This window comes from Tachysurus fulvidraco, chromosome 6 (genome assembly GCF_022655615.1).
Source record: "Tachysurus fulvidraco isolate hzauxx_2018 chromosome 6, HZAU_PFXX_2.0, whole genome shotgun sequence".
In the NCBI taxonomy this organism is placed as follows: Eukaryota; Metazoa; Chordata; class Actinopteri; order Siluriformes; family Bagridae; genus Tachysurus; species Tachysurus fulvidraco.
Genome location: NC_062523.1, coordinates 15,708,178 through 15,736,152, shown reverse-complemented (window position 1 = coordinate 15,736,152; position 27,975 = coordinate 15,708,178). Strand labels below are relative to the sequence as shown.

At 38.2% G+C, this 27,975-nt stretch overlaps 1 protein-coding gene across 5 annotated transcripts in view; it reads right to left on the bottom strand.

The window, feature by feature from the left end:
• Positions 1–2,002: 2,002 nt before the first annotated feature.
• mylka (myosin, light chain kinase a) overlaps positions 2,003–27,975 on the bottom strand; it is a 55,074-nt gene continuing 29,101 nt past the window's right edge. For 2 of the 5 annotated variants that reach the window (XM_027164437.2, XM_047814974.1), the window contains 24 exons: positions 27,567–27,770; positions 26,491–26,625; positions 25,188–25,340; positions 22,097–22,234; positions 20,835–21,032; positions 20,237–20,483; positions 19,789–19,863; positions 18,673–19,460; positions 17,453–17,569; positions 16,824–16,892; positions 10,809–10,856; positions 10,391–10,518; positions 10,053–10,209; positions 8,727–9,038; positions 8,613–8,645; positions 8,374–8,467; positions 7,467–7,670; positions 6,633–6,850; positions 6,311–6,434; positions 5,299–5,451; positions 4,552–4,675; positions 3,772–3,862; positions 3,222–3,350; positions 2,003–2,801 (listed from right to left, as the gene is read on the bottom strand). In XM_027164437.2, the coding sequence (XP_027020238.2) occupies positions 2,563–2,801; positions 3,222–3,350; positions 3,772–3,862; positions 4,552–4,675; positions 5,299–5,451; positions 6,311–6,434; positions 6,633–6,850; positions 7,467–7,670; positions 8,374–8,467; positions 8,613–8,645; positions 8,727–9,038; positions 10,053–10,209; positions 10,391–10,518; positions 10,809–10,856; positions 16,824–16,892; positions 17,453–17,569; positions 18,673–19,460; positions 19,789–19,863; positions 20,237–20,483; positions 20,835–21,032; positions 22,097–22,234; positions 25,188–25,340; positions 26,491–26,625; positions 27,567–27,770 (4,178 nt within the window). In that variant the 3' untranslated portion in view covers positions 2,003–2,562. The remainder of the gene's footprint in view (positions 2,802–3,221; positions 3,351–3,771; positions 3,863–4,551; positions 4,676–5,298; positions 5,452–6,310; positions 6,435–6,632; positions 6,851–7,466; positions 7,671–8,373; positions 8,468–8,612; positions 8,646–8,726; positions 9,039–10,052; positions 10,210–10,390; positions 10,519–10,808; positions 10,857–16,823; positions 16,893–17,452; positions 17,570–18,672; positions 19,461–19,788; positions 19,864–20,236; positions 20,484–20,834; positions 21,033–22,096; positions 22,235–25,187; positions 25,341–26,490; positions 26,626–27,566; positions 27,771–27,975) is intronic. The other 3 variants (XM_047814971.1, XM_047814972.1, XM_047814973.1) reach the window with 3 other exon arrangements.

Here is a 27,975-nt window from a genome sequence, read left to right as displayed (position 1 = left end):
ACTGTACACATTTATATCGTTTTTGACAAAAATCCCTCTCTAAGCTCCAGTTCCTTCCTTTTCACCAAGTTCTTTCAGATAAACATGAATTTGACTCAAACTAACTGTGGGACAAATATGCAGTGTTTGTACATATATGGGTTATGGTCTATAGTGCGATTGGAGTGTAAACGTTTCCATAGTCTTATGATGAAATGAAGACCAAGAAACTATTTATACCAACAAGACATATTAAGGTCTTACAGATTTGCCTCCAATTTTAGAAGCAACAGAATGGTCTATAACTATATAATTTCTGTCTCACTCAACATCTTAACATTTTACTAGAAGAAGAAATAAGATACCAAATCAAACATTTGAATTTCAATTTCTGAAAGTGATATTATTTAATAGCTTGTTTTTTATTGTGTTGTTGGCTACACTCACATTTTATTTTGCCTTTATTTTTTGTACATATATTGTAAAATAAAGGTATATTTCCCCCTTTTTTCTCCCAGATGTATTTTTAGAGCATTATTGCCAAGACAGACACACACAATTACCTGGCACCTAAAGATCAAGTAATCTTTACTCTGCAAGTAAACTGTGAGACTTGAGAATTGTGAGTATCGTGTTTTCAGTCCACACAGAGGGGAAGAGAGTGTGGTAGGAAATAGGAACACAGCTGGTGAAATTTAAGTAGTCTAAAGAGACCCTCAGTGCACTATAAGGAAATGTAAAATGCCAGACAGATGCCAAAAATAAATTCAGAACAATAAAATCTCTATGTCAGAAGGGGATCTCTGAGGGACTCCAATTCAGGGTCGTTGCTAAATTGGTCTGTATCGTAGCCAAAGGCAGCACTGTTCTTAAGTCTGGAGTACACACTCACGAGAGAGCTGAGAAACAGAGAGCACATTGTGGTGTTAGTCTGAGATGCCCTCAGTTAAGACTCATTCTTTCACAAGTCAGAGTGCTTCAAGTGAGCCAAAAGATGATCAGTTTAGAGAATAAAACATTTTAAAAACATTTTCATTTGCGTTCATAAGTAAAGTGTTTATCAGTTGTCTTCATATCTGTGATCATCTATTGTATTGTTTGTGTTGTACTCATACTGATTCAATGTCTTTGAGAAAGGGATAAATTTGATCATGGGACTTTCTTGTACTTGTGTAAAAGTAGGCGGGCCCCTTAACTATGACACTATAAAGACATGCTGACATCTAGTGGACATACTGCTGATGCTAGTGGACGCTCCTTTCAAATAACACGTGTGTAATGTTTGCGTTTACGCTTTCCACTATCCGGTGTCACCACAAAGAAGATGAGCTGCCTTTAAGTATTGTTAGTCTCAAGTGTTTCAGCCACATGTCATTTCAGGAGGACACACACACAGGCTGTTTTGCACATCTCATCTTAATACCTCATCCAACTGCTGCTATAACTTATGTTTAATGTATGTTTTGAATGTTTACAAGACCACTCTTTGTTTACAACCCACTATTTTTGCACAATGTACTGTATAATATACAGAACGCACACTGGTCAGCACGAGTTTGTGTATTTGTTCTGTAGTGTTTTGTATGTCTGTTTTCACTGTCTTTTGTCTTGCAGTTTGTACACGTTGCACTTTATGTGTTGTTTTATGTAGCATCATGGTCCTGGAGAAACATCGTTTCATTTCACTATGTACTGTGTCAGCTATATATGGTTGAAATGACAAAGGCTTCTTGATTTAACTTGACTGGGAGCTTCCTCATTAATGGCTCAATGGTTAAGGCTCTGCATCGTTGATCAGAAGGTTGATTGAGTCGGGTCCGTAACCCTCTCTACTCTGGGGGGTATTTGGCTGACCCTGTGCTCAGTTTCACTATTGTAATTCATGTGTGACAAATAAAGGCATCTTTGGCTTAAGACTTCTCTAAAGCTGCTTTTTGACAATGTCACTATAAGTAAATTGTAATACAATTCTGATCAGCTGCCATTTACTTGTCTACACAACAGCACAACACAAAAGCACCCATTTGTGATAAAAAAAAAAACATTTATTCAGTAACAGTGAGTTACTACAGTTGTAGTGTTCTCATTAAAATGTAATCTACATTTGGTCAAAGTAATATCATAAAAATAAAGAAATATAATAATTACATATCTGATGTAAAACTGTTAAGACGTGTGTTCAGTTATTTGTAACAGTGCTGTTTTAAAAGATGGTGATGAGTGGCAGCATTGCATTAATAGTAACTTGTGCATGATTAAATAATTCCACATACAGTCATTCTAAAAGAGAAATAGCAAACAGACACACTTGCGAGTTTGTTTGGTTAACAAGCTAATTAAAACTGAACACAATTAAATATTAGTAATATGTAAATGATGCAAAATGTCTGGAATGTCATTTTATAAATACTTCAACACCTGCCACGGCATCTTGTATTTAAAAAGAAAAAAGGTAATAGTGCAATCACAGGGGAAATGCAAGCCTGCGTCCAAAATACCTCCTTCAGTCCATGTGGGTAAAACAAAACCAGTGAGTGTAAGAAAGCAAGCCTAAAACCAAACTGTCCCATTATCTTTTACCACTTATTCCTCTTCCTCCTCTTCCTCCTCTCCTTCCATGACTTCTACAATGAGCTCAGCTGTACAGATGGCTTCTCCGAGGCTATTAACTGCTTTGCAGGTATATTTGGCGTCATCATCTGCGCTAACTTCAGAAATGACCAGGCTGCAGTTTCCTTCCTCGTCATAATCAATCTGGAAATGACGCGTTTCCTTAATAGGCTGGTCATCCTTATACCACACAACCTCAGGATCAGGATAACCTAAAAAAAGAAAAGCATATAAACACAGTTTGTACTGAAAAACCCACCCATGCATCCATTCACCAATCCATCCATCCATCCAATCTCTACACCGCTTATCCAACCAGGTAACAAGGAATCTGAAGCCTATCCCAGGAGACTCTGGGCACAAGGCAGGGTACAGTATGAACAGGTTTCTCCCAGACATATATAAATATAAGAACATACTACCTGACAATACACCTTTTTTTTTTGGCCAGGGATTCGTGTCATGGACAAAGCTAGAATAATTTGAATTTAGCTGCCAGGGTCAACAATGCAAAACCAAAACATCTCTCTTTAAAGTGTATTTTTTTTAAAAACTATACTGTAATAAATAATGCTAAGAATTTGCTATGAGGATCAAGACCTGTTGAGTTTCAGAAGTTTGTATTCGCATACCCTCAATCTTGCAGTCGAAGCGTGCAGCACTGCCCTCCACCACCTCCACATCTTTAATCAGTGAACTGAACGAGGGCTTCATCGGACTCCTCTGCTCACTCTCCTCTGAGAACTTCTTCTGGGTCTCATCTGCAGAAATCCCAAGCCATTCAACAGGATGAGAAATACTGAGAAATACCGTCCAGAGTAGACTATTCTCAATTCTTCAATAAGTTAAAAATTTATCTAATCTGAGGCGATATCATTAGGACAATGGAAGGACTTGGAATAGTTTCTATCATATGTAGTAACTATACGATATTAGGAGATGGTTTTAAAATTGTCAGTGATAAGAAAAACGTGGCATAGCAACATTTAAACATGTTTAAAAATGATCCAGAAGATGTTTTGAATAAAACTCTTGACTTAGATCACTTTACAATTTCCACCCACTATCTAGCATTCCGTTATTACCTCACAGTTACCAGTTAGAGTTGACTTTGTACCAGCTGACAATAATGAAACAAAAGTGGCAACTACCCATAAAAGAAAGTCACTGTTGTGATGTTACCTTCAGTGGAGAAACCCCTCTTGGCATGGACGCCTGCCATCATGGCCATGGAGGAGAGTCGGCCTATAGCACGCACTGCATGCCCTGTTTTCTAAAGAGAGGGTTAATTTGCATGTTATGTTAATATGAACGTTAATAAAGTTTTCATCAATAATTACAAAAATTATTCATAGATACAGATGACTGACAAATTAAAAGAAAAACTTTGCATAATCTTAGTGTCCCCGGTGTATAATAATAAGTTGGATCAGTAAAAGCCACCAGAACAGCTTCAGTGTGTAAAAAGTAAAAAGTAAAGCTACTTAGAAAAAACACATTCTGCTTCAGAAATATATATATAATATATATATATATATATTTATATAAATAAATATAAAATAATTAGAAATGTCATAAAAGTATCCTTTACTTTACAGTACAAGACTACATCTAAAATGTATAGTAATAATGCCCTTTCTATATCAGTTGCATGTCCAAGGCACGTCAAAAAAAAACAAAAAACAAAAAAAACACACACAACCGTTGACACTTTTTCATTGTAACTTTGACCAAATGTTTTAAACTCCTTGTATCTTAAGTATGTAAATTTAATTTAAGCACTTATGTACGTCGCTTTGGATAAGGGCGTCTGCCAAATGCTGTAAATGTAAATGTCAGAATAAGGACCTTTTTTGTTTGTAACTTCAGGTATATGCAGTCATACGCCTAAACCCCTTTACCGTGAAATTGTGTTCTCCGATATTAAACATAAAGTTGCACTCTGACACCGTCTAAGCTCACCTGCCACCTCCTCCTCAAGATGTATTTCTTCATCCTTTCCTTTGAGAGCTTCTTGGCTTCCATGTTCTTGGTGTCCTGTTTAAGCCAGGGGTGTTGAAAACACTGCTCACACGTGAGACGAGCCCTAAGTAAACACCGTTACTCAGTTTCACATAGAAACCACATCTTTCACCTCTGACTTTTAAACCAATCTATAACGACTGAATGATTAATCACCGAGCTACTCTATACTCTGATGTTCTTTTAAAGCTTAAATACAGCACATCCTCGTACCCTGAATGTATTAGCGTACTATGTAAATACAACCGAACCCAATGATTAGATCAACATTTAGAGGACTGAGTAAATAATCTGAGTAAGTCACGTCATTTAGGTCTTATCAGGGACATAATTCACTTTGTTCATTAGGAAAGATAATCAACTCCTCTCCACAGCCTGGATCGAAAACATGTGTGACCCACTTATTTATAGAAAATGTGTCAGTAATTAAAATCACCTTCTCTGAACCCTACACTGACACAAAAATAAATATCCCCATGCTATAATGTCAAATGTATAACACGTGAGAAAATGTATTTGAGCTAAAACAGAACTGAGACATAAAGCCCTCCTGTGTGTCTGTACGGCCCCTAATTTTTGTCGATGCACTGCTCCATAATCAAACACATAATTCTGTCTCTAGAGACTTATATACACAATATGAAATGTTATAGAGATAAATTAAGCAAACAGTGAGAAGAAGCCTACTTCATGTCTTTCTTCAGCAGACTGCTGATAAAGTCTTTAGCCTCATCTGAAATTTCATCAAATGCCTCGTCCTCAAAATCCCACGCTGCCGATGTAACGTTAGACAGCGTCTCGTTTTCATTATCCCCCATGAATGGAGATAATCCACTCACACTGCAGAGAGAGAGAGAGCGAGAGCGAGAGAGAGAGAGAGGCAATAGTCAGTTTAAACAGAGTGAATTTGTGAAACTGAGTGAGATTGTGTGACAGCTGGCTGCTGCTATACTGAGTAGTTCCATCATTCTCTCCTCAGAGCAGTAGCTGTAAGAGATTACAATGATTTGGCATTAATTACTCTGATAACTATAGGATTATTCTCAATAACGCTTCATCCACTGTTGCATCCTCAACTTTAATTTGCTTTTTAAATACATCCTGTAAGTATCTGAAATGCTCTGGTACCGAACCCAGTGGGACATTTTCTATTTGTCAAGATCAGGCACAGTTTATTGCTGATCACCAAAAACCCTCAAAAACATTGTCTTAACCTTCCAGCTCTTTACAGCTCAGCCACGGGTGCTGGCCTTGCTGGAACCTGGAATCCCGGGACTAGTATTAAAAGGAGAGATCAGAGAGAGGCCACAGCACTACCACAGAGAGACAGACTTCTGCAAACACTGATGAGATCATATGAGCGCCGCTTCAGTAGTATAAACACAGGGGGTGAAAGAGTCCACACATACCTCCCTCCTCATGCACACAGATTCTCTTTAGATCAACTGCCTCCAGCTGGGGATGTATATGCTCAGCCTGACTACCATCTGCTCGCACACACACACGCACACATACACTCACTTGCCCACTAAAGCACAGGCTCACGCACAGGCAGGCTCACGCACGGGCGCACGCACAGACTCGCGCACGGGCGCACGCACAGGCGCACGTACAAAAGCAAGACAAACAATCTGATCTACTGCCACTAAAAAATCTGCAGCTGATATGCCTACTACCGAAGCCAAACTTTGTTACTCACAGTATGTAGCAGATGACACCAATACTCCACATGTCTGTAGTGTAGCTGATCGCTTCATAGTTAATCACCTCCGGCGCTACAAACTCTGGCGTTCCAAATAACACCTTCAGTGAGCCAGCATTTTCTATTGTTTAAAAAAAACAAAAACCATTTTATACCCAGCAAAGACTATAGAAGTGATTAGTCACACACTGTACATAGACAATTACATTAAAGTAATGTGAACTGATATAATGTGTAATGTGTTTGTACGTTTAGATAAATTATATAACAAAGGGGATACAGGCATTTGCCTTAGCTGTGCCCAAAGGACATACTGTACCTAGTCTGCGAGCAAGTCCGAAGTCAATGAGTTTGATTTTGCTGCCTGTTTTGTTGACACACATGATGTTCTCTGGTTTGAGGTCCAAGTGAACGATTCCTTTCTTGTGGATGAAATTGACCCCGTCTATGATCTGCAGCATGTATTTAATCACTTCTCTTTCTGACAGCTCAAAATCCTCATCGATGATCCGCTCAAACAGCTCTCCTCCAGAAATCCTGCACAATGTTCATCATAATATTTACTGTATTGTAGCTTAATTGTATGTATTGTAGTCTTAAGATAAAAAGACTAGGACACAAACTCCTTCCGCTGTGACACGATGAAATACGATGCAGGAAATGAGAGGAAACATTTAGATGAATAGCCTTTTTTTTAGTTTTTTCATGATGCAAGTACAAATTGAAGTCTTAAGCGGTTCAAAAGGAAACTGCGTTTGATTTATTTTTCTAGAAGGCTTTAAGCAAGAAGAATAAATATTCTTAATTAAGGGAACTGAAGAAAATCTAATGTCTGAATCAGCAGAGTTAAGAGGCTCATCTACGTCTGAATGCACTTAAATAGGTTCAGATACTTGCTACAAACATATGTACCGATAATCATCATTGGTTTTCATCATTTTTTTTTTATGATGTTCGTTTTATATCTGTGTAAAGTTGCAATAAAAAAAAATAATTATACTAATATTTTTTCTATCTAGACTATACTAATAATAAACCAAACATAGATCTGCATTAGTAAATACATATCAAAAAGAGTTAGGGATAGAATTTAATATCAACGATTGAGAATTCATTAATAATATATTCATAATAAATAAAAAAAACTCCTCACATTTCCAGCACCATGACCATGTCTGACTTGCTTTCGAAGGCATCAACACATTGCACAAGCTTCAAGTGATGCAGGTCGTTCATGATGTTAATCTCATGTCTGACGTTCTCTTTCTCTTTTGCAGAGTATGCTTTTATAAATTTCCCAGCCCAGACTTTTTTGGTTGATTTCTCCACCAGTTTAAACACGGTTCCAAACTTACCCCTAGAACAAATCAAAGAAAAGTCTCACAAAATATGACAAGAATGAAAGACAGATTGCAGGATTGTGGCACCATTAAGACCTTTTTATTTCTGGAAAATTAGACAACATTTTCTCAATGATCAACATTTAATTTAAGAAGACAGGTTTTTAGCCATATAAAAAAAGTGTTTTTGACAAAATTGTATTAATTTTTTTTGTGTGCGTGGACAACGGCTGAATGTTTCTCAACCCTTTAATACATTTGGTTCAATTATCTAAATATTTTTGTTAATAAAATATTTAGATAAAATGGCATTAATTTCCCCCAATCAGTGTTTTACTAGTTACAATTAAAAATATTTTATATTTGTTCCAAAATAATGACAATGTCAATTTTTACCCTTTAATAAAGCTCACATGACCAAATTTATCCACATATTTATAGTATTATATTTATGAAGTGAAGAAATGTAAGAAATTGTGAAGAAACATAAATTGTTGCTTGTTCAGTTTTTTAACTAATCAAGATTTTTTCATGTTTTAATTTATGCTTTTTAACATATATGTACATTGTCATGGAGCTCATTTACCCGAAATGCATATTAGCAAATTTAAAGTCAGTGGAAATGCCAATGCCACTGCAATCTATTCATATCATCATAACGGTTAGCGAATCATTCAGAACGGTTTAATATTGTAGAAAGCTGTCAGTATTGAAACTCACGATCCCAGCCGGTCCCCCACTTCATAGAGCTCTTTAACCTTCACGTCAGTTCTGATGGCGATGTCTCTGTACTCGGGTTGCTTCTCTGATTCTGCTAGTAAAACACACATCTCTATGAGAAAGCCTTATTTTATAACTGTATTCAATTACACACCCCGAAGTACAAAAAGTGATTTGCAATCTCACTAAAATCAGACATAATCAGATCCAAAATTCCAGGTGTGAACCTGAGAACATACCTTCATCTGAGAGCTCAACCTCATCTTTATTCTCTGTTGAATAAAAAATAAACAGAATGGTAAGATGTTATGCTTCTGATCAATGTTGGTATTTAAACACTAGATGGTGCTCACCACCTTCTTCTCCTTCCTCCATCCCCACTTCAGCAGGAACGCTCTCTGCACTAGGCTCCCCAACGCCATAGATATTCGCTGCTCTTACACGGAATTTGTACTTCCTGTCAGGCAGAAGGTTTTGAACGTTGTAAGAGGTGCTGTTACAGGATGCCAGGTCTTTCCATTCCTTATCCACTGAATTCCAGACTTCCAGCTTATAAGACTGAACGGCACTTCCTCCATCATATGTTGGGCCGTACCACGAGAGGGTCAGACTGGATTTGCGGATGTCAGTGACAGCTGGGATGCGTGCAGGAGGGTCGGGTTTGTCTGAAACGCAAAGGGTATGAAGTCAGGGTCAAAACTGATGCAGACAGGAATACAAGGCACTTTTATTATATAGCACTATCTTCAGCAACTTTTTTTTTATCCTGGTTTATACTGGAAGTAAATCTGGAACCTATTCAATGAAAAAACTGTATATGAGCTGGAGATACAACCCTGAACCCACAGTACACACATTTACACACTGATTCACAATGTAAGGAAGTCGATCCACCCATTTGTAAGTATCCTAAAGGTGAGAAAAATTTGGGTTTGAAATATTTCCCATATTTTGCATATATTTCAGTGGGAAGCACTTCTGCCTCACAGCTCCAGTGTCCCTGGTTCAGTTATGGTGATGCATAGGTTTCGTCAGGAATTCATAGTCTCCTCCCACTGTCCAAAAACATGCCATTAGGTAGATGGTGTGGATAAATCGCCTTTAGCGGAGTGTGTGTTTGAACATGTGCGTATAGTGCTGTGCTGTCATTCTAATAGTATACCTAAGAGTATATTCCTGCCTCATACATAGTGTTGCTGGAAACCAGATCCACTGCAACCCTGACCAGGAAAAACTTGTACAAGACGAATGAATGAAATCAATCAACTGAGTCAACAATACGACTGCTGATGCCATCCATAGAAAAATTAACTACATATTTCACTAAATCTAATACTGTAAGGCAGTTCTCTCTAAAGGGAAAACCTTGAATATTCTAAAATGTTCTACTCCAGGCGATGTTGCACATTATAGTAGCCACCAAACTGAAAAGTACAGTAGAAAAGTGTAACCTACCAAACATTAAAGCAGAAAACTCATTTCTATTACTCTGGGCTTTCCAATATGTTCTGTGAGTATGGGCTTCATTTAACTTTTAACTAATTTACATTATTCATACCATTTCAGGTATTCTGGAAAAAAAGCTGTTTTAAAAATCAGGAGTCAACGAGGACAGGACACAAGGGTGGATATGCCAGAGCAGTCCATATTAGCACTAGTGCATTCTGATGAAAGCTTACCCACTACTGTGAGGTTGAGGGCAGCTTGCTTCATGCCATAGCTGTTTCTGATCTCGACGGTGTAGCAGCCGCAGTGCTCTTGCTGGCTGCATGCTATCGTCAGCTGACTGCTAGAGCCTGTGCTCTCCATGCTGATGTCTCCAGTCCTATCTTCAATCTGTCAAGAAAAGAAAAAAAGATGTACTCATGTAGTAAATGTAAGATACATAAGATGTATTAAATGTACTGGAAAGGTCATCAATTTAATAGTTATGATTATTTTGCAGCAAATCGTATGCTGAACAATGGTCTTGTCAAGGTTTGTTAAAGCATTGCTTATTAATGAGTAACACACTTACTGGTTTGCGGAACTTGAGCCAGGTTGAGTTGATGGGTGGAGCTCCAGTGAACTTACATAGAAGAGTAACCCGCTCACCTGCTCGGATCTTCAGATCATCAGGAAACTGCAGGATCTGAGGAGGCATACCTAAACACAAAGTGTGTGTACAAGCATGCAGACATAATCCGGTTTAGTGCTTTTACAGCTGGTGCCAGTCTGAGTCAACACACAGTAAGGGCACAGGTTCAAGGGCCAAGTGTGTTATTAGGCAAACAAAGCTTAGAAGATTCCAGAAATCCCATGACATCCCAAAGGCTACAGAAAAATACCCAAAGCCATATTAAGGCATGAGTAACCGCGGTGAACTCAGAGCACAGACACGCTAAATAAGTGACTTTCACTGGTATACAAGAGTAAATCGAATAGTCCTATGTTACCTTGCTTAGGAGGTATTTTGGGTGGTGGCTTCTTGATTCTGGCCTCATCTAAAAAAGAAAAACATAAACCAGATCACTGAGCTTTAGCTACCACCAACAATCACAAATAAATGGGTAAACAAACAAAAAGGATTCGTTTGAGTACATAATATGTAGAAAATATGGAGGAATGTATTAACCCACCCGATCCCTACACACCTATATCTATATGTGCGCGCGCACACACACACACACACACACACACACACACACACACACACACACACACAGACACACACACACAGACACACACACAGACACACACACACACAGACACACACAGACACACACACAGACACACAGACACATACCTTTGGATCCTTTTAGATTTTTAAATAAAATTACTTTAGTTTAAAAAGAGAAAAACAAAAGAAACAGCTCATGCCTACAACAGTCACATATTGTTGTGGAGGACATATTTTTGATATGTTTGTGAGGTACATCCACTGGCTTTGTTATTAAAGTATGCAGGACAGTTTTATTTGTTAAAAAATGAAAAAAGACTTCTTTTTGTGAGATCTATGAGAAACATGTTCCCAAACATCAAATTCTCTCAAACCTTTAAAAATGGATTAAGTATTAAGTTGATAATGGCAACAGGCGATCCCTAGAAAAGATTAAAAATCTCTTGACTCTTGGAGAAAAGAAAGAGGGGGTGCCTTGTTCTTCTCCAAATGTCCTCAGAGAGATCAGCTGCTTATTTTCTTTAGTGTTTGCCTTTTTTGGTCATACTAAATATAGCACCCAAATGATCCAGGAAATAGCCCTTGGCAGCATTTATTTTACATCTGATTATTGTCATGAAACAATGTTGTCAAGAAGCCAACTAACCCAAACAGCATTCAGAAGCAGTACCAGGGCTAATTCAATCAAACGGCTGTATTTTTCCGTGGGATGTCACACATTCCAACTGCTTTGCTACTCCAGAAGAAAACCCTTCCCTGTTTGAGGAAATGAAAACATCCCATTTCCAACACTAAGATATATCCATTTCATGACTCCCTAAATGTTAATGGAAATGTTGATGAGAATGGGGTATTTTTTTAAATGAAGAATTTGCTTGTAAACCTAGGCAGTTTTGAAGGAAACTATTGAAAACATCTTCTGAAGACGTTCATTTTAAACACCATCACCTTATTTTTCTTCACGTTTACAAAATCTCATCACCAAAAATGCTTTACCAAAATGCCAAGATCTACTCTGTCATTAGTTTTGTAACTAAACCCTGAATGAATCCATGTGGTGACACAAATCTCAACGCTAGTTCAAAGCCAGGATATATAGCCCTAAAGGAGCAACAGACCGATAGAGTGAAGAAATCAGACCTGAAGGCTGTCTAAAGGAGTATGATGTCAAAGTTATATAAATTATTACCCAAGTGACCAGCATGGAATCAGCAGATCCACAATGAAGACTTTTCACCAACTTTTAACCTTTCAAATCTGTTCAGTGTTACAGCATTTAGCAGACAGTGTGTGTTAACTGTACAAATCATGCTCAGAACATCAGATGTATGTCTGCATACATTGTGCAAAGCTGAATGAAGTACTGGGATAGATTCTAATCCTTTTATACTTTCTCTTAAGGGAGCTTTCTGATGAAACATGTTCTGAAGCTTCATGTTCATTATTTAAACCAGATTTGTTTGGAAAGTATGTGACACAAAAATCATGGCATCTTCAAGAAAATGGCTTTCAGAAGCAAATATTTAGATGATTTTTCACACACACACACACACACACACACACACACACACACACACACACACACACACACACACAGACCCTTTACTGATATGAATGATATGAAGTTTTTTTCCTTCTTGTTTATGTGCAGTTATACAGTTAAAATGCTAAAACTATTATTATATACCTATTTTTATGGAAAAATCTGGCATCCATTAAGACTATGTACAAGACATCAGAATGGAATGTTGATCCCCCACACAAACACAGCAAAGCTACACTATACACCAAAAAGTTTGTCGACACCTAACCATCACACAAATATGTGCTTTAGATTTTGTCCACTATGCTGTTATTATAAAGTCTATCCATTTGGGAAGACTTTCCATTTGATTTTGGCAAGATAATCTACATTCTACCCTTTCCATCACACATATAAATCACTTTTCCATATTTATACAAATAAGTAGGTTCCAGTGGGGTGTGTGTGTGTGTGTGTGTGTGTGTGTGTGTGTGTGTGTGTGTGTGTGTGTGTGTGTGCATGTTCCCTTCACTCAACGATAAGAAGTCCTTTACTTGTTTTTTTGCCTTTTTCAGTATCATTTTTAAAAAGTTATGAATAGTTTTATTCGTTGTACAATTTCAGATAAGGATTTAATTCAGATTTTATAGCAAAAATATCCACACACACGCGCACACGCACACACACACACACACACACACACACAGAGAGAGAGAGACACAGATGTACACGCTACAACCCTCTTTCATGTCTAGCAGTGTTTAGTCTGTATTGGGCAGCTTCAAGTCATCACATTTTTATAATAAATAAATCACTAAGCCACTGTTAGGCAGTGCATGTGCACTCCGGCCAACATAACATCATGCTTAGCAGTGAACCAAAAAGCACTAGCCTCAAAGTAGTATTTACAGAACCCATCTTTAAATATCCAATAATTTACTAGGTCGTGAGGTCAAGTTAATATGTACTGTATACTACTATTGAACTTCGGTCACAAAGAAGCTTTCTCAAAAACAATTTCTGGTCCAGACTCATTAATGAGGGCAATAACGTCAAGGAAAATCTGAAGATGGAACAATGAAGAATGACTGAGCATAAGTGTTGCAGCAAACCGCTTGTTACACCGCCTTCCCTGCCCGCCTACCCAGCATTCAATGACGCTCTGTAGATCGCGCTTTTGGTTTGGGTAGCGTATGTTCATATTTTGTTAAACAATTACTGTTTGTTAATTATTTACCTAAATTTGACTTACTCGAATTTAATTTGTTTGCCTGGTTTAACTCGGTCTAATTCATGATTTGGATACTTTAAATATTATAAAATGCTTAAAATTCATCTGATATAAATGTGTATATAAAAGACTTAAGTGCTCTGACTATATAATTAAATATAGATGGTTTAATTATTAAAAAAGCAATTAATTGATAAATATGATTAAAAGCACAGGTTATTTCATAGTTGTTGTAGTTAGAATCCAGTAAATTAAACTATACAAATGTGTTAAAGCTATTAACATTTATTTATTCTGTACTTAAAATGTAAAGTTATGAATGTAATTTATTGTTATTGGGCTGTGTAATATCTACCAGCTTTAACTTAATGTGAGATATTTACCAACTCCTATGTGCAATATAGTAGGCCTGGTGAAATATTCATGGTTTAAATGATTCATTAACTTAAGGTACTGATGTTCTGTGTAAAAGTTATAATTAAGTCATGTTAAACCTGCTAATTTATGCATTTCATTGGGCTTGCTGGTAATTTACATTTTTTGTATGTTTATGTCTTTAAAGGTTTTTCACCTGCATAGCTTAATGCTATAACAAATAAATGGATGAAAGAAATTCACAAGGCCTAATCATTGAGAAGAATCCAGTTTAATTCTTCAAATAGTGAGAGCTATCTTCTTCAAGTGTGGGAAAGCGCACAGTTAGACAAGACACTTGACAATAAGCAAAGACTAGGAAGAGGAATGTGGGAAAGATACGAGACGGGCAGAGGTGATATTTCCAACTGGGTATGTTTGCCATAGTCTCAGCATGCTCGTATACCAACCTAAATTGCCATTCAGCGCAGCTGAACAACAAACTAATGTTTTCTAGCAACGTTTTCTTTTCTATTTAATCACAGATTTCCTATAACTCCACTTCGTATCAAGGATGCATCTTACTATAGGCATCACTACCTAAATCTCCCAAGTTCCCTAGCTCCTGAATCAGTATACCGTGTACATAGTGCACTTATAAGGACCTTAGCTCACTACACACTGATGTCTCAATTTCCAGCAACATGACAACATGCTCGCCTTGTATAAACGTCACCACTGATATTTATCCACAAAACCCGGGACCGATATCTTTTGACATTAATTTTTAAATTACATTTAAAGTACATTATAAAAAATAATTTCGGTCATGGTACCTCAATCAGGATCGTAGTCTAGCTAGTCGATTTTATTTACTCATGAAACACTTAAAGGTTGTTAGACTCAAACAAACCATACAGTACATAGAATATCACATCAAGTTAAAAACTTGACATGTAAATATATGCAACACACACTTGAAGTACGACCACTAACACATCACAAAGGTTCCCATAACAAGGCTGAATCAGCATCAGTTTAGCTTCACTTTGCCTACAAGCACAATAACTAATAAATGAATAATAATCAGAAAAAAGGAAATGTCAAGTTACTTAAACAGAATTTAATTAGATTTATACATTATGGACAAGAAAGCAGGAAATGTTTGACAGAATTGTTTATTTGTATGAAGCAGGTCACGTTTTTAATAGGCTTCACTAAATTCTCAGATAATAAGCTAAAACCAGTGCAAATGATGCCTTAATGAAACATTTCCATAGCAGTTGATATCAGAGTGGGAACAGAATTTCCATTATTAAAAAAATCTAAGCTACAGGCACTGAGGACTAAAACTATACGACTGGGAAAAAGTTAGAGGAAAAGGTTTGAGGCATGATACTAATTGTGGTCATGATCTATTAACCTTGTATCTCAATTTGGACATACATATGAATATCAGCCCATTAGTTACATTTGTGTACATTTTTCACCATTACCAATGTTTCCAGTGTTATTTTATGGGAACCACTTCACCTTTATGAGCAAAAATGTTAAATGTTAAATAAGAACAAATCAGAGGGTTTTTCCCCCCTTACACCAGGTGTCTCAAATTCACTACACACACTAGGATGTCCTACTAAGAGCAAACAGAGGACACAACTGCAGATAGAGTGGCAGTGGCAGTGATGACAAGGGGAAATGAAAACAATGTGTGTGTGTAAGGGAGAGAGCGAGAGAGCGAGAGACAGAGAGAGAGGGTAAGATAAAATAAAGAGAGAAAGAGAGACGACTGAGACCATACATGGAAGTTTAAGAGAATTGCAGCCATGAGTTCTAGCTTGATCTCTGATACTTTGCCCTATCCAGACAGTCTCTTTATTTTTCCCCTATTTATACTCCACATTTCCTTCACCGTTATCCCATGCAGTCTCTTGTCAAAATGCTCAAGTGCTAAGAATCTGTGATATATATATATAAATTTATATACAGTAGACATATATAAATTGACTCTGTTTACATTTCACTCAATACACTCTGTTCACATTTCTAACATGGGACACACAATAGTATCAGTTAATGAGCTACAAAAAATCTGTATAACTACCAGTCCAGCTTCAGTGCAATAAAAACGTGTGCAATTAAAATAAAGCAGATTTTTAACTAGCATTAAAAATGAAAGCTGTCAAATCAAATCATATAATTGGAGTGGATAAAAAAAATTATGCATAATACCAATAATAAATATTAGTGGAGAAATATTATTTTAGATTTTGATGCACTCTCACATACTGTATTTTTATTATGTAGAACATTGAAATTTCAACATACAGATATAGCCTGTGTGTGTGTGTGTGTGTGTGGTCTTTAGCCTTGTGTTTGCGCGTGTGTGTGTGTGTATGTATGTGTATAGTCTTTAGCCGTGTGTGTGTGTGTGTGTGTGTGTGTGTGTGTGGTCTTTAGCCTTGTGTGTGCGCGTGTGTGTGTGTGTGTGTGTGTGTATGTATGTGTATAGTCTTTAGCCGTGTGTGTGTGTGTGTGTGTGTGTGTGTGTGTGTGTGTGTGTGTGTGCGCGCACGTGTGTGCATATAAAAGTTTAAATTTGAATTCCGCAGTGGGAAAGACAGGCCTCCCATGCCTCTCCTTATTGGGAAATAAAGAAGGAAGTGCATATTTTGGAAACTTACTCTCTGTGGTTGGAGTAGAGGGCTTCTTGCTTTTCTTGTCAGCTGGTGTTGAGCTTGAGACACTAGGATCTGCAGAAACAGTAGACAGCATGTGAAATGCTGACTTTTTTTTACACATATGCAGGGAAAAAAGAGTGAGTGTGTGATCGAACAGAGGAACATTTAACATTTGGCCAACAGCCTTATTCAGAATGAATTATATTATCTCTCTTTTTTTATACAACTGAGCAATTGAGGGTTAAGGGCCTTGCTCAGGGGCCCAACAGTGGCAGCTTGGTGGACCTGGGATCAAACTCACAACCTTCCAATTAGTAGCCCAACACCTTAACCACTAGGTTACCACATGCCACTAAAGGAAGATGTAGAGGACGACCCAGAATGTCATCACTTAATATTGGTTGGCATAAAAAGTCTAACAAAATAGGAAAAAAAAAAGAAAAATATATTTAGATTGCATGTCAATCCTTCCTGCACCGGTCATGCTGGCTGACCTTGTTAAGTGCAGAAAACTGCTGGGTTTGAAGGAGTGTCAGCCAGTCACACCTCCAAAAAAAAAATAAAAACCTCTCTACAACAGTGAGCTTAAACAGCACTGACCCTTTATTAGGAACAAGATTGAATTTGCTTACCATCAACCAGCACCATGCAACTGCTCTCAGCTTTTCCTGCACTGTTTTCAGCTCTGCACACGTACTGGCCCTCATCTTCAGGCAAGGCCTTATCGATGGTGAGGGAACACAGGCCACCTGAGCATATAGAACACACACAAACACGAGCACACACATACATTGAACAAGACCATGGAATCTTTACTTTCCATCATATTCAATGTGGAAAGAGTTGTTTCATGTGGCTACAGCTATTTGTTTATTAGGGAAAAATTCATCTTCAGATTTATGCTTATGCTATAGATGTTATAGAGCACAGAGAAACATTTATGACCATAGTGTACCCTAATGTTAAGGCTTTGAAACTTCTGCGTGCAACTGGATATTTTGTACTGTGCCAGACAAGACTGGGAGTAAAGGGGACATTGGTAGTTTAACCCTCAACTGCTCATAAGTGAACTGTCGCAGCTGAAAGACAATCTGGATAAAACCCACAGCTAAACTTGGATAAAACCAGCAAATTATTTAAGGTGACAAAGTGTGTTAAGCAAATAATGATCATAGCACACATATGGACAAGCATATGAGCAAGCATGAAACTGATCTACTGATTCGGTCACACCACTATGCAGCCAAAAGTGCAGTCTGTTATCCATTAAACGCTCTGGACAACAAGAAAGCAGCCTTCGAAAATCTTGGTGGTGTGTAGAAATTTTGCACACTCAAGAAACCCTTTGCTATCCTTATGCATGCTATTCATACTTCTGTAATAGGTTAGCAGTTTTTATTTGGAAATCATTAGGTGTAGACAGCAGACAAAAGTGAAAGGAGCTATGATGCTAATAACTAGCATGCCAAGTTATTTTAGCTCATACACATAGACCGAGATGACGCAGACCTCTTGGATTTGGATCAAATTCGGCAAGTTTATGGCAATAGTCATACCGGAGGACACAGATGGACTCAGAACAAGGACCAATCGATTCACCTTCTCATGTCCATATTACATTCTCCTATTATTTTGCTAATTAGGTTTGCACTAATGTGTGAGACATGAAGCTCATGTAAGTGAATATAATGTGATCTTTTACATTTAATGATAAAGCCCTGGAGATTTTGAAGTTAATAGATTGTAAACATTTGTTAATTTCTAGTCTACAGAACAATAGTTTTAATTTCATTTTGATTTTTAGCCTTTTTCCATCCAAACAAACATATAAAGTACAAAATTTTATACTAACCCTCATTGGCAATGATGATGAATTTGGACGGCTTGATAACTTTTCCATCTAGACACCATGTGACAGTCGCAGGTGATTCAGATGAAAACTGACACTGTAAATGTAAGCACTCCCCATCCAATACTCTCACATCTCTCAGTTCTTGTGTGAAAAGTGGTTCTTTTCCTCCTCCTGCATTTATTATTTCCTTCATCCCTCCATGTACGCAGTTCAGATCATTTTCCTTCCCTTTGGAGCTCTTTATCTCTGGGCTCTGTGTATTATTCTCCACACTCCCTTGTATTTTCTTCTTGTTTAATACAGATCTAAAGTCACTTTCCTCATTTTTATTAAGATCTGCCTTTGCAGAATAAGCAGAAGCAGGTTTGGGGCCCACGGTTCCTTTTTTGCCTAACACTGCTCTGAAGTCCACCTGCTGGGGAAAGTGGATCTTCCTCTCCCCCTCACTTTGGGCCTTGGGCTTGATTTGCCGCTGGAGGTTGCTCCTGAAGTCCATCTGCTCAGCCGTGATCTCCTTTAGGTCCTCCTCTGAGACACTCTTGGTGGTGACCTTCCGGCCCAGGACAGTTCGGAAGTCAATCTGCTCAGCCTCCTTCTGGCGGATTTGATCTTCTCGATGCTCCTTGGTCTCCACTCGCCTTTTCAGAAGACCACGGGAAGCAACTGACTCCTCTGGATCCCAACGGCCCCAAACAGTATCCGGCTCTGATGAGACTGTTGTGAGGCTTGGTGCCTCTCCCCTGTCTAGCACTGCCTTTTCCACCCCTCCAGATCTCTTATCAGTCCCTCTACAGTGAAGGGCATGCAGTAGAAAGAACACAACAATGTTTTAAAAAGGAACAGCCCACATTTGAGTGCAGCATAAATGAGCAGAGATTTTGTCAAGCACAACACGAAGTTACATCACAGATGACTTCAAAAGCCTTATAAGGAAAGGAGTCTAAAAGAGGCTCTTTTGCTCGAGTGCTCGCCTTGGGACCATAGCACAGCTGGAGGAATTGGCATCAACAATTTGTTAAACTAGAGAGTTTACAGGTTATAGACTGAGGCTAGAAGCAGAAACATCTATAAATAACACTGAAAAACAAAAAAGACAGAGGAACAGAAAATACTTACGCTTTGTAAGACCCCTGCCCAGAGTCCTCATTAACAAGCAAAGGGGCAACTGCACTGCAGTCTCCTATTTTGTTTCTGCAACACAAAGGTTTTTGTGGGTTTAGACAAAAAGTCAACTGGAGAAGTAGCACGATATTATGCAGAATTGAAAAAAATGAAAATGATCTGCCTTTTATCTCCAATACATATGTGAAGGAAGTGAAGGCACTTCATCTACCACTTCTGTTTACACAAGCATATAACTTCAGAACTGAAACCTATTGTTATTCCTCTCTTATTCAGAGACAATACAATACAAAATCCATGACTTTAAATAGCAAAGTAAGTTCCTATTGTCTCCCCAAAACCTGTCCCGACCTGAAAGAGATGCGTCGTTTTACATCAAGAATATACAATAGAAACATTTCCAACAGGAATTTAAAGAATTTAAGAATTTAAGAACTCATACTTGAGATGGATCTCGTAGTTTCCAGCATGTTGAACTTTCACTCTCCTGATAAGAAGCGAAACTACATCCTCTTTTTGCAGCACCTCAAAGTCCTGCCCAGAGGACACTGCCTGTCCATCTTTCATCCAAAGGAATTCTGGGAATGGGTCTCCTGCTATGGCACAGGAAAGCAGAGCATGCTGACCCTCAAGCACTGTGGTGGACTTGGGCTTAGTGATGAACCATGGTTGTACACCATCTTGGGGCTCTGTAAAATATACAAAAACAAATCGAGCACAAAAGTCTTCTGCTAAATCCTGCCCACGCCCACAGTTATCTTCATTTGTTCCCATCCATACTATTTTCAAATATACATAGTTTCCCCAAAATATAAACAAAATTAGTAATTTACTCTTTTACTTACAAATAAAGGAATACATGCTCTTAATATATTGCACAGCATCTCACAGTGTTTCACTGTCCCACAAGTGTCATAACACACCTGCTCCTGTCTAAATGACAGTAAAACCCACCTGGTCCCACATCTTGGAACACCTTAAGTTCAGCCCACTTAAAGTGCTAGAAGATAATAACAGGTAATAACATCGCTGCTCGATACCTTGCACAGTAAGCGAAGCTTCAGTCCGAGCTTCTCCGACCTCATTCCATGCCTCACAAGTGTATGTGCCAGTGTCTTCTGGAAACACTTCCTGTATGAGGAGGCTGTGTAGGCTGCCTTTGCTCTCAAAGTGGAAGTCTTCAGACTCTTGAATCTCCTTACCATTTTGTAGCCAGAGCACTTCTGGAACAGGATGCCCTAAACACCAGCACATCATTCAGATATTAAAGGCCACTGCATGGCAAGTCCTATTGTTATTTCAACAGAGTCATTAAAATAGCGTAACTCACTAATAAATGACAATCTACAAGAATAGATTATTTTTGTTACAGAAACCAACAAGCCAGAATGTTTCCATTTTAGCCCTTTGGTGTTCTTCACAAATCTGTAAGAAATGTGTGAGCTAAATCTCAGAAGTGTAATTCCACTAGAGGTTGATGTACAGGGCCTAAGGGCAAAAGCATGTGCACATTCCAAACAACAGCTCATAGGGGACACTGATGGAAATGTTAACAAAACAACACACAACACGTTAGCAAAACAACACACAACACAAATCAACATTCTGAACTAAAGCCACATTTACAGTAGGAACGTCAGACAGAATAGAGTATCCTGCTAAAACCCAATCTAAATACAAAAGCAAAGATAACGCTATCTAGCAAAAAAAAAAAAAAAAAAAAGTAAAAATTAGCATACATTTCATTGTACATGTTATCACTACTTTTTATTACTGGCTGTCAGCAGTATAGCCTCCATAACGCACATGAATCGGGGTACTGATTCAGTCTTGTACTGGATACTAAATTGCCCCTAGTGTGAAAAAGTATGTATGGAGTACAATGAACTGGCATCACAGCCAGACTGTAATCCTGCCTCATGCCCTGTTCCCAGGAAATGCTCCAGATCCACCGCCATTATGAGTTCTGTGTTTCCTGTGAACGCAACTGATACTAGACTCCACACTTTTTCAAGAAGTAAATTAACCCGTGCATGTGCTTTACCCTATATGGTGGTATCATTATTTTATACCACACACATGTACTGTACCATGAGGGGCAGGGGTACAATGTGGGAAACAGAAGCGATGCACAATAAAAGTACCATAATAATAAACTACGAAGAGTCGTATAGTGTTCTCCGTGGTTCAATAAAATCACTTCAGATCAAGATCCACTGCACTTGGTTTCACACTGCAGCAAATACATCTAGTGTGAAAAGCACCATAGACTGCACCTAATACAAGTAACGATGTCTCTTACCCGTCACCTCCACAGTCATGGTAACCTGGCTGCCATCCATGACCCTTAAATCACACAGTTCCTTAAGGAACACTGGTGCAGAGAGTCTCTTCTGCTCCAAGACCGGCACAGCAACTGGTCGTTTAGCATTTAATTTGGCTGAAACAACCAAACAGACAGAAAATTAGATGATGAGATTAAAATGCGACTCTTCGTCTCTTCCAAGAGCAGCTGTACTGTTTTATTAAACTCGTTAAAAAACCGAGTGGCTACACAGATGATTAATAGCATGTGCGTCAAACGCCAACCTTTAACACAAGTCATTGTTTTATTGACCTCTTTGTCACACAATTCCATCAACACTACTGCAAATCACTTCCAATAAGACCAGAAAGATATATTACGAGTTCTCCTACTCTGAGATCTCCCAACATCCTCCCTGAGGGGAATTACTAAGGACTTGTTCAGTGTGCACGGGAACAGCCAAGAGAAGATCTGTAGAATTAATGATCAAACCAGAGAAGCCTGTGGAAGGATTTAGGATGAGAGAAACAAGCCCTATAGCTACCCTCCTCTTTCAACATGTTGGGTACTGCTTTTACGCAAAAAAGCTCATCATAGTGAAGCAGGAGAAATCTTTATAGTTTGCAGAATTACTTACAAAAAATATTAACAAGTGTGATTTTATTAACTCCTGAATTAGTTCTTACTCCTGCATCCAGTCACAATTTTCAACATATTTAACAATTGGGAATTAAATTGTCAAAATATAACAGATCATGGAAGTTTGTTAGAGAAAATCCTTAAAGACTCTGTAAAGCTGTAACACATCCATAAAGTTTTGGTTACCAAAAATATTCCAAACTTTTATCATCCCCATGTAGAGTGTCAATACTGTACATACATTATTTACAAAAAAAAAAAAAAAAAAAAAAAGCATACAACACAGCCACAAGTCTACCTGCATCAAACCCTCCACCTACACTGATTGTTGAGATTTATATTAAGATAATTTGACTCTTTGGAAGTATTACAGTTATGTAGTTTTGCTACATGCACTAAACATAGATTAGACGTAAGGGCCAACTAATTAATGTCCTTCAGTATATAGCAGCTTTCTCTCCACTGAATACAAGTTATAACATTTCGGTTTTATACATTTTTTATACTTTTAATTGTTCCTTAACAATGGCTAGTGGTATGTATGGTTTGTGGTTTGAGGACAGTATTGAATTCTTGTCTTACTCTGTGTTGGTTTCTGTTCTGCTCCCTGCTCATAACAATTTGCCACAAAAAGCTAATGAATTTGGGATTTTTGTTCAGTTCGTGAGAGTTTTAAATCTTTTGGTTCATCATGGCCTCAGCATGCAAATACGGCCATAATCTTATTCATTTAATATGATATCAGAGAGGCTGACATTTTGCTGAGAATCACTCACTTGCATGGGATCTTGTCATATTACATGACCCAATTTATTATGTACGGAGACTCTAAAGACAAGAGCAAGTGAAGGGATTACAAATCAGTGCAAAAATAGATTTTAATATATCCAGAATGATCCCAAAACATAGATCTCTAAATCTGACCGTGTCACTGTGCTACCATAAGGTCTTTAGTTAGCTCCTGTGATGCGTGTTTGATAAATGCATATATGATTAATTTAGAGGGGGGCACAGGGTCGCGGTTCGATTCCCGCCTCTGCCGTGTGTGTGGAGTTTGCATGTTCTCCCCGTGCCTCGGGGGTTTCCTCCGGGTACTCCGGTTTCCTCCCCCGGTCCAAAGACATGTATGGTAGGTTGATTGGCATCTCTGGAAAATTGTCCGTAGTGTGTGATTGCGTGAGTGAATGAGATTGTGTGTGTGCCCTGCAATGGGTTGGCACTCCGTCCAGGGTGTATCCTGCCTTGATGCCCGATGATGCCGGAGATAGGCACAGGCTCCCCGTGACCCGAGGTAGTTCGGATAAGCGGTAGAAAATGAGTGACAGTGAGTGAGTGATTAATTTAGAACAAACAAACTTTTATCATAGCTAACTCATTCATATTATCCCCATACACAGCTCTAGATGTACAGAAATGCAGGCTGGTGATTATTAGCCATTTACATGCGTTTTTATGAATCTCTTAATATTATAATGAACCAACTGTCCTTACTAATCTTTGTATTATTTGTGCATTATATGTAACTTGTTCAAAATAGCATTATCCATTATTATCTCTTATTACTTCCTTCTCCTCTGCTATAATGGCTGTCTTCCACATCTGTCCTTCAGAGGGACAGGCAGTACTGGCCTATCAGTTCCAGCCACGGCTGTGTGGGAAAACGCTGGTATTTCCCATTTTTAACTCACATCACTGTTGAACCTTTGCCACAGAGCAGTTCACAGACAGCAGCATGTACACGCAGGAACACAGAAAGCAGCTGTTCTTTTTAATCCTACAGAAATATCTCTTAAAAAGCACAGCCATGGGATTTACTTCTTAAAGGGAATTGAAGTGGGACAAATAAATTGAAATTCACCTTAACAGTGCATAACTTTTTTGTTCTTGCCACAGTAAAAAGATTGAAGAGTCAGGATTGTAAGAGAGATCTTTCTTATAATTGTTTTATAATAAACAAACAAACAAACAAACAAATAAATAAATATCCCAAAAATTTGGGATATTTAATAAAATCTGATAAAAATATTTCTAAGAATCAGTGGCATAAAATCCATTCCTGCCTTTAACATTCAGATTTTTGTGCTTTAACATTCATTTGAGCAGTGGGGACTTTTCCGTTTACTTTCAAAGTCTTTTGATATTCATTAGCTAGCAGGACTATATGGCTATATGTATTTGGGTTAATCCAGAACTTCTCATTGTGCCTTTAAGCCTCTCATTCCTTGTTTAATTCTTGCATTCTGGTTGCTAAAATCATCTCAGACATTGCTGATGGTTTTGCTAGCGCTAACCTAATGCTTTTTACTTTTTGTGTGTTTTCATAACGAGTGTTGTCTTGATCACAATCACTCTACAGTCATTGTATGCCTTTTTGTTTGACAGATTTTATTGCTGTGTTTTTCCCCTTGAGCTGAAGCTAATGGTGGGATAGTAGACAACACACTCATACCTTTAACAAGCACTCGGACAGTGGACACTGCGCGCCCATGCTCATTTTCAGCTACACAAGAGTAATGGCCTTCATCGGCACACACTGCATCCGGTACAGTCAGCTGGGCCTGAACGCCATCAAACACAGCATTTCCATATGGGATTGCTTTATCTGAAAGAAAGAGAGAGAGAGAGAGAGAGAGAGAGAGAGAGAGAGAGAGAGAGAGAGAGAGAGAGAGAGAGAGAGACCATTAAAAGGATTAATATAATGTAGGTGTACATGTCATGTGTTACCTAACAAGCTGTTTCTCACTTCCTCCATATAATAGTTCAGGGTCTTGCCACAAACCTGATCATTTCCTCATGAAACTGATATTTGACATTTACTTATTTACTGTATATAATATTCCCATCAATACTGTTCCCAAGTGATGAGTGATGAGGAACATAAAGGGAAAATATTCATTCATAAAATTCACGGTATAATCCCATCAACTTTTTTTATCTTCTATTATATTATTTTATCTGCTATCACAGCTCTCCCTTATCATACAACACCTACCACCTGCATAATGTTATTACTGAGTACATTTTTATTCAAATATTAAATTCACTATTTTTACAAGTGACAGAGAAAACATTTTTAACCATAAGCCTTCAGAATGATTGATGAATGACAAAAATGCACTCCATCTCATCTACTGGTAATATATACAGACAAATTGCAATTATGTTCAGCGTGTAACATGAACAAGATAACCTAGGATTCTGTTTACCCCAGGTTACCCACAATTGCCCATGATATTGAGTTTAACTGTAAAAACACCTAGTATCAGATGCCTCAATGTATGGGTTTGAGTTACAAACTTCACCAAGACCCAGAAAATGTAACATCTGAGAAACTAATGCATTTTTTTTTTCATTTCTATGAAAAACCCTTGCATATAAATATGTGCCTTGTAAATAAATATGTGCATCATTCAGCAGGCTATGTTTATGTCAACCTGAGGTTAAGCAGAAATCAGACAGGGCTGAAGTGAAATTGACCCTCACACAGATGCAGCAGGAGCAGACATTTCTTGTGTGCACATTTCTAGGACAACTGGATCTTGATGTAAGAATAATATATGCAATATAATATAGTGACACTGTTGCCCTCTTTTGGCTAGAAAGAGCTATATTATAGTATTGCTCTTTCTAGCCAAAAGAGGGCCGTTCAATTTGAGATCCACTACCTGTACATATAAACACAGGTAGTGGATCTCAAAGTGAACGGCATATTATTTTCCTATGGATTTTACACACATGCTATAACTTTTTACCATTGAACATCCAGGATATTGTGGGTTGTGGCCTGGCCTCCACTGCACACTGCAGACTGATGTTCTGTCCTTCTGTTATTGCACAGCCTTTTAGAGCGCTGCTGAACACTGGAGCCTTCCCTTCTAAAAGCAGGCCTACATACACACAAACACACACAGGTTGGCAGTGTTATAAGTAGTACACAGCTTCCCCAGTAGGTGGCAGACTTGCTCCAATGTGTCTCTGAGTTCAAACATGAAGAAAAAGCCTCTGAAATAACTCCAAGTATGAGATATAACCTAGGCTCAGTGTGAGATATGAAAATAAAGCACATGAGCTAACTGAGGTATGCAGTCCGATTATGATAAAAGAAATCAGGCCTTTATATGGTCAAGCAGCTCACATAGGAAGCATATAGTGGACGCCTTTGACATCAGTTCAGTGAACTTTTCAGCCTTTCCAGGACTAAGATTTCATCCAGTTTCTTTCTCAGACAATTTCATCGCAATTATTGCGGAGCAAGCAGCTATGCCCTTCTCTCTGTCTTCTCAGAGAGACAGTCACAAAGAGTTTATAGTCCAGTACACCAATCCAAAAACAATATACTTTTATATTTGAACTATATTTGTTTGAAAGTTTAAAACACACCATTTCCCGACCATTATACTCCTCAGCTTCTGTCTCACAGCATTTAAAGTGAAACACAATACAACATTATTCATTTGTTTGTTCATCTATTCATCGATCAATCCATCCATTTATTCATTCATCCATCTTCAGTGATCACTTTATCTTGGTCAGGGTGGCAGTGGATACAGAGAATACTGGACAAAGTGGCAATAACTAGATGCAGACATACAGACACTCTCAGACACACATACACAAACAGATGCACAAAGGGACATATGCATTCATATAGAGATGCAAACATGCGTACGCGCACGCTGACGAGCGTGCACACTCACACACCCCTATTGGCCCTTCAGAGGTCATGAATTTTTCTGACATGTTTTATGGAGGTTAGTAGGAAACGCATCTGGACATGAAAAAAACTGAGGATCTAGCTAAACACCATCAGTCAGATGTACACACTTACTCTTTACAGTAAGAGTCCAGCTGCAGGTAGCTTTCCCTTTGCTGTTTGTGGCAGTGCAGCTGTACTGTCCTGCATCTGTTTTCTGAACATTTTCAACACACAGCAAATGCAGACCATCCTCCTGCCGAGCGTTGATACCTGGTCCGAGTCTGAGAACAGCACCATCTTTAACCCAGCTCACAGTGGGCACTGGCCAACCAGCCACTGACAACACACACAAACGTGTACTGTATAGTATAGTATAGTATAGTATAGTATAGTACAATGGATTATAATATATAATCCATGTGAAACAGTTACTTATAAAAACAATACACTTCAGAAGGTACACACTTGTGCCATGTAGAAATGCCTGGCTTTGTTAATACAAAGAAAAACATTTTAGGTCTCATGAACTAGATCATTTATT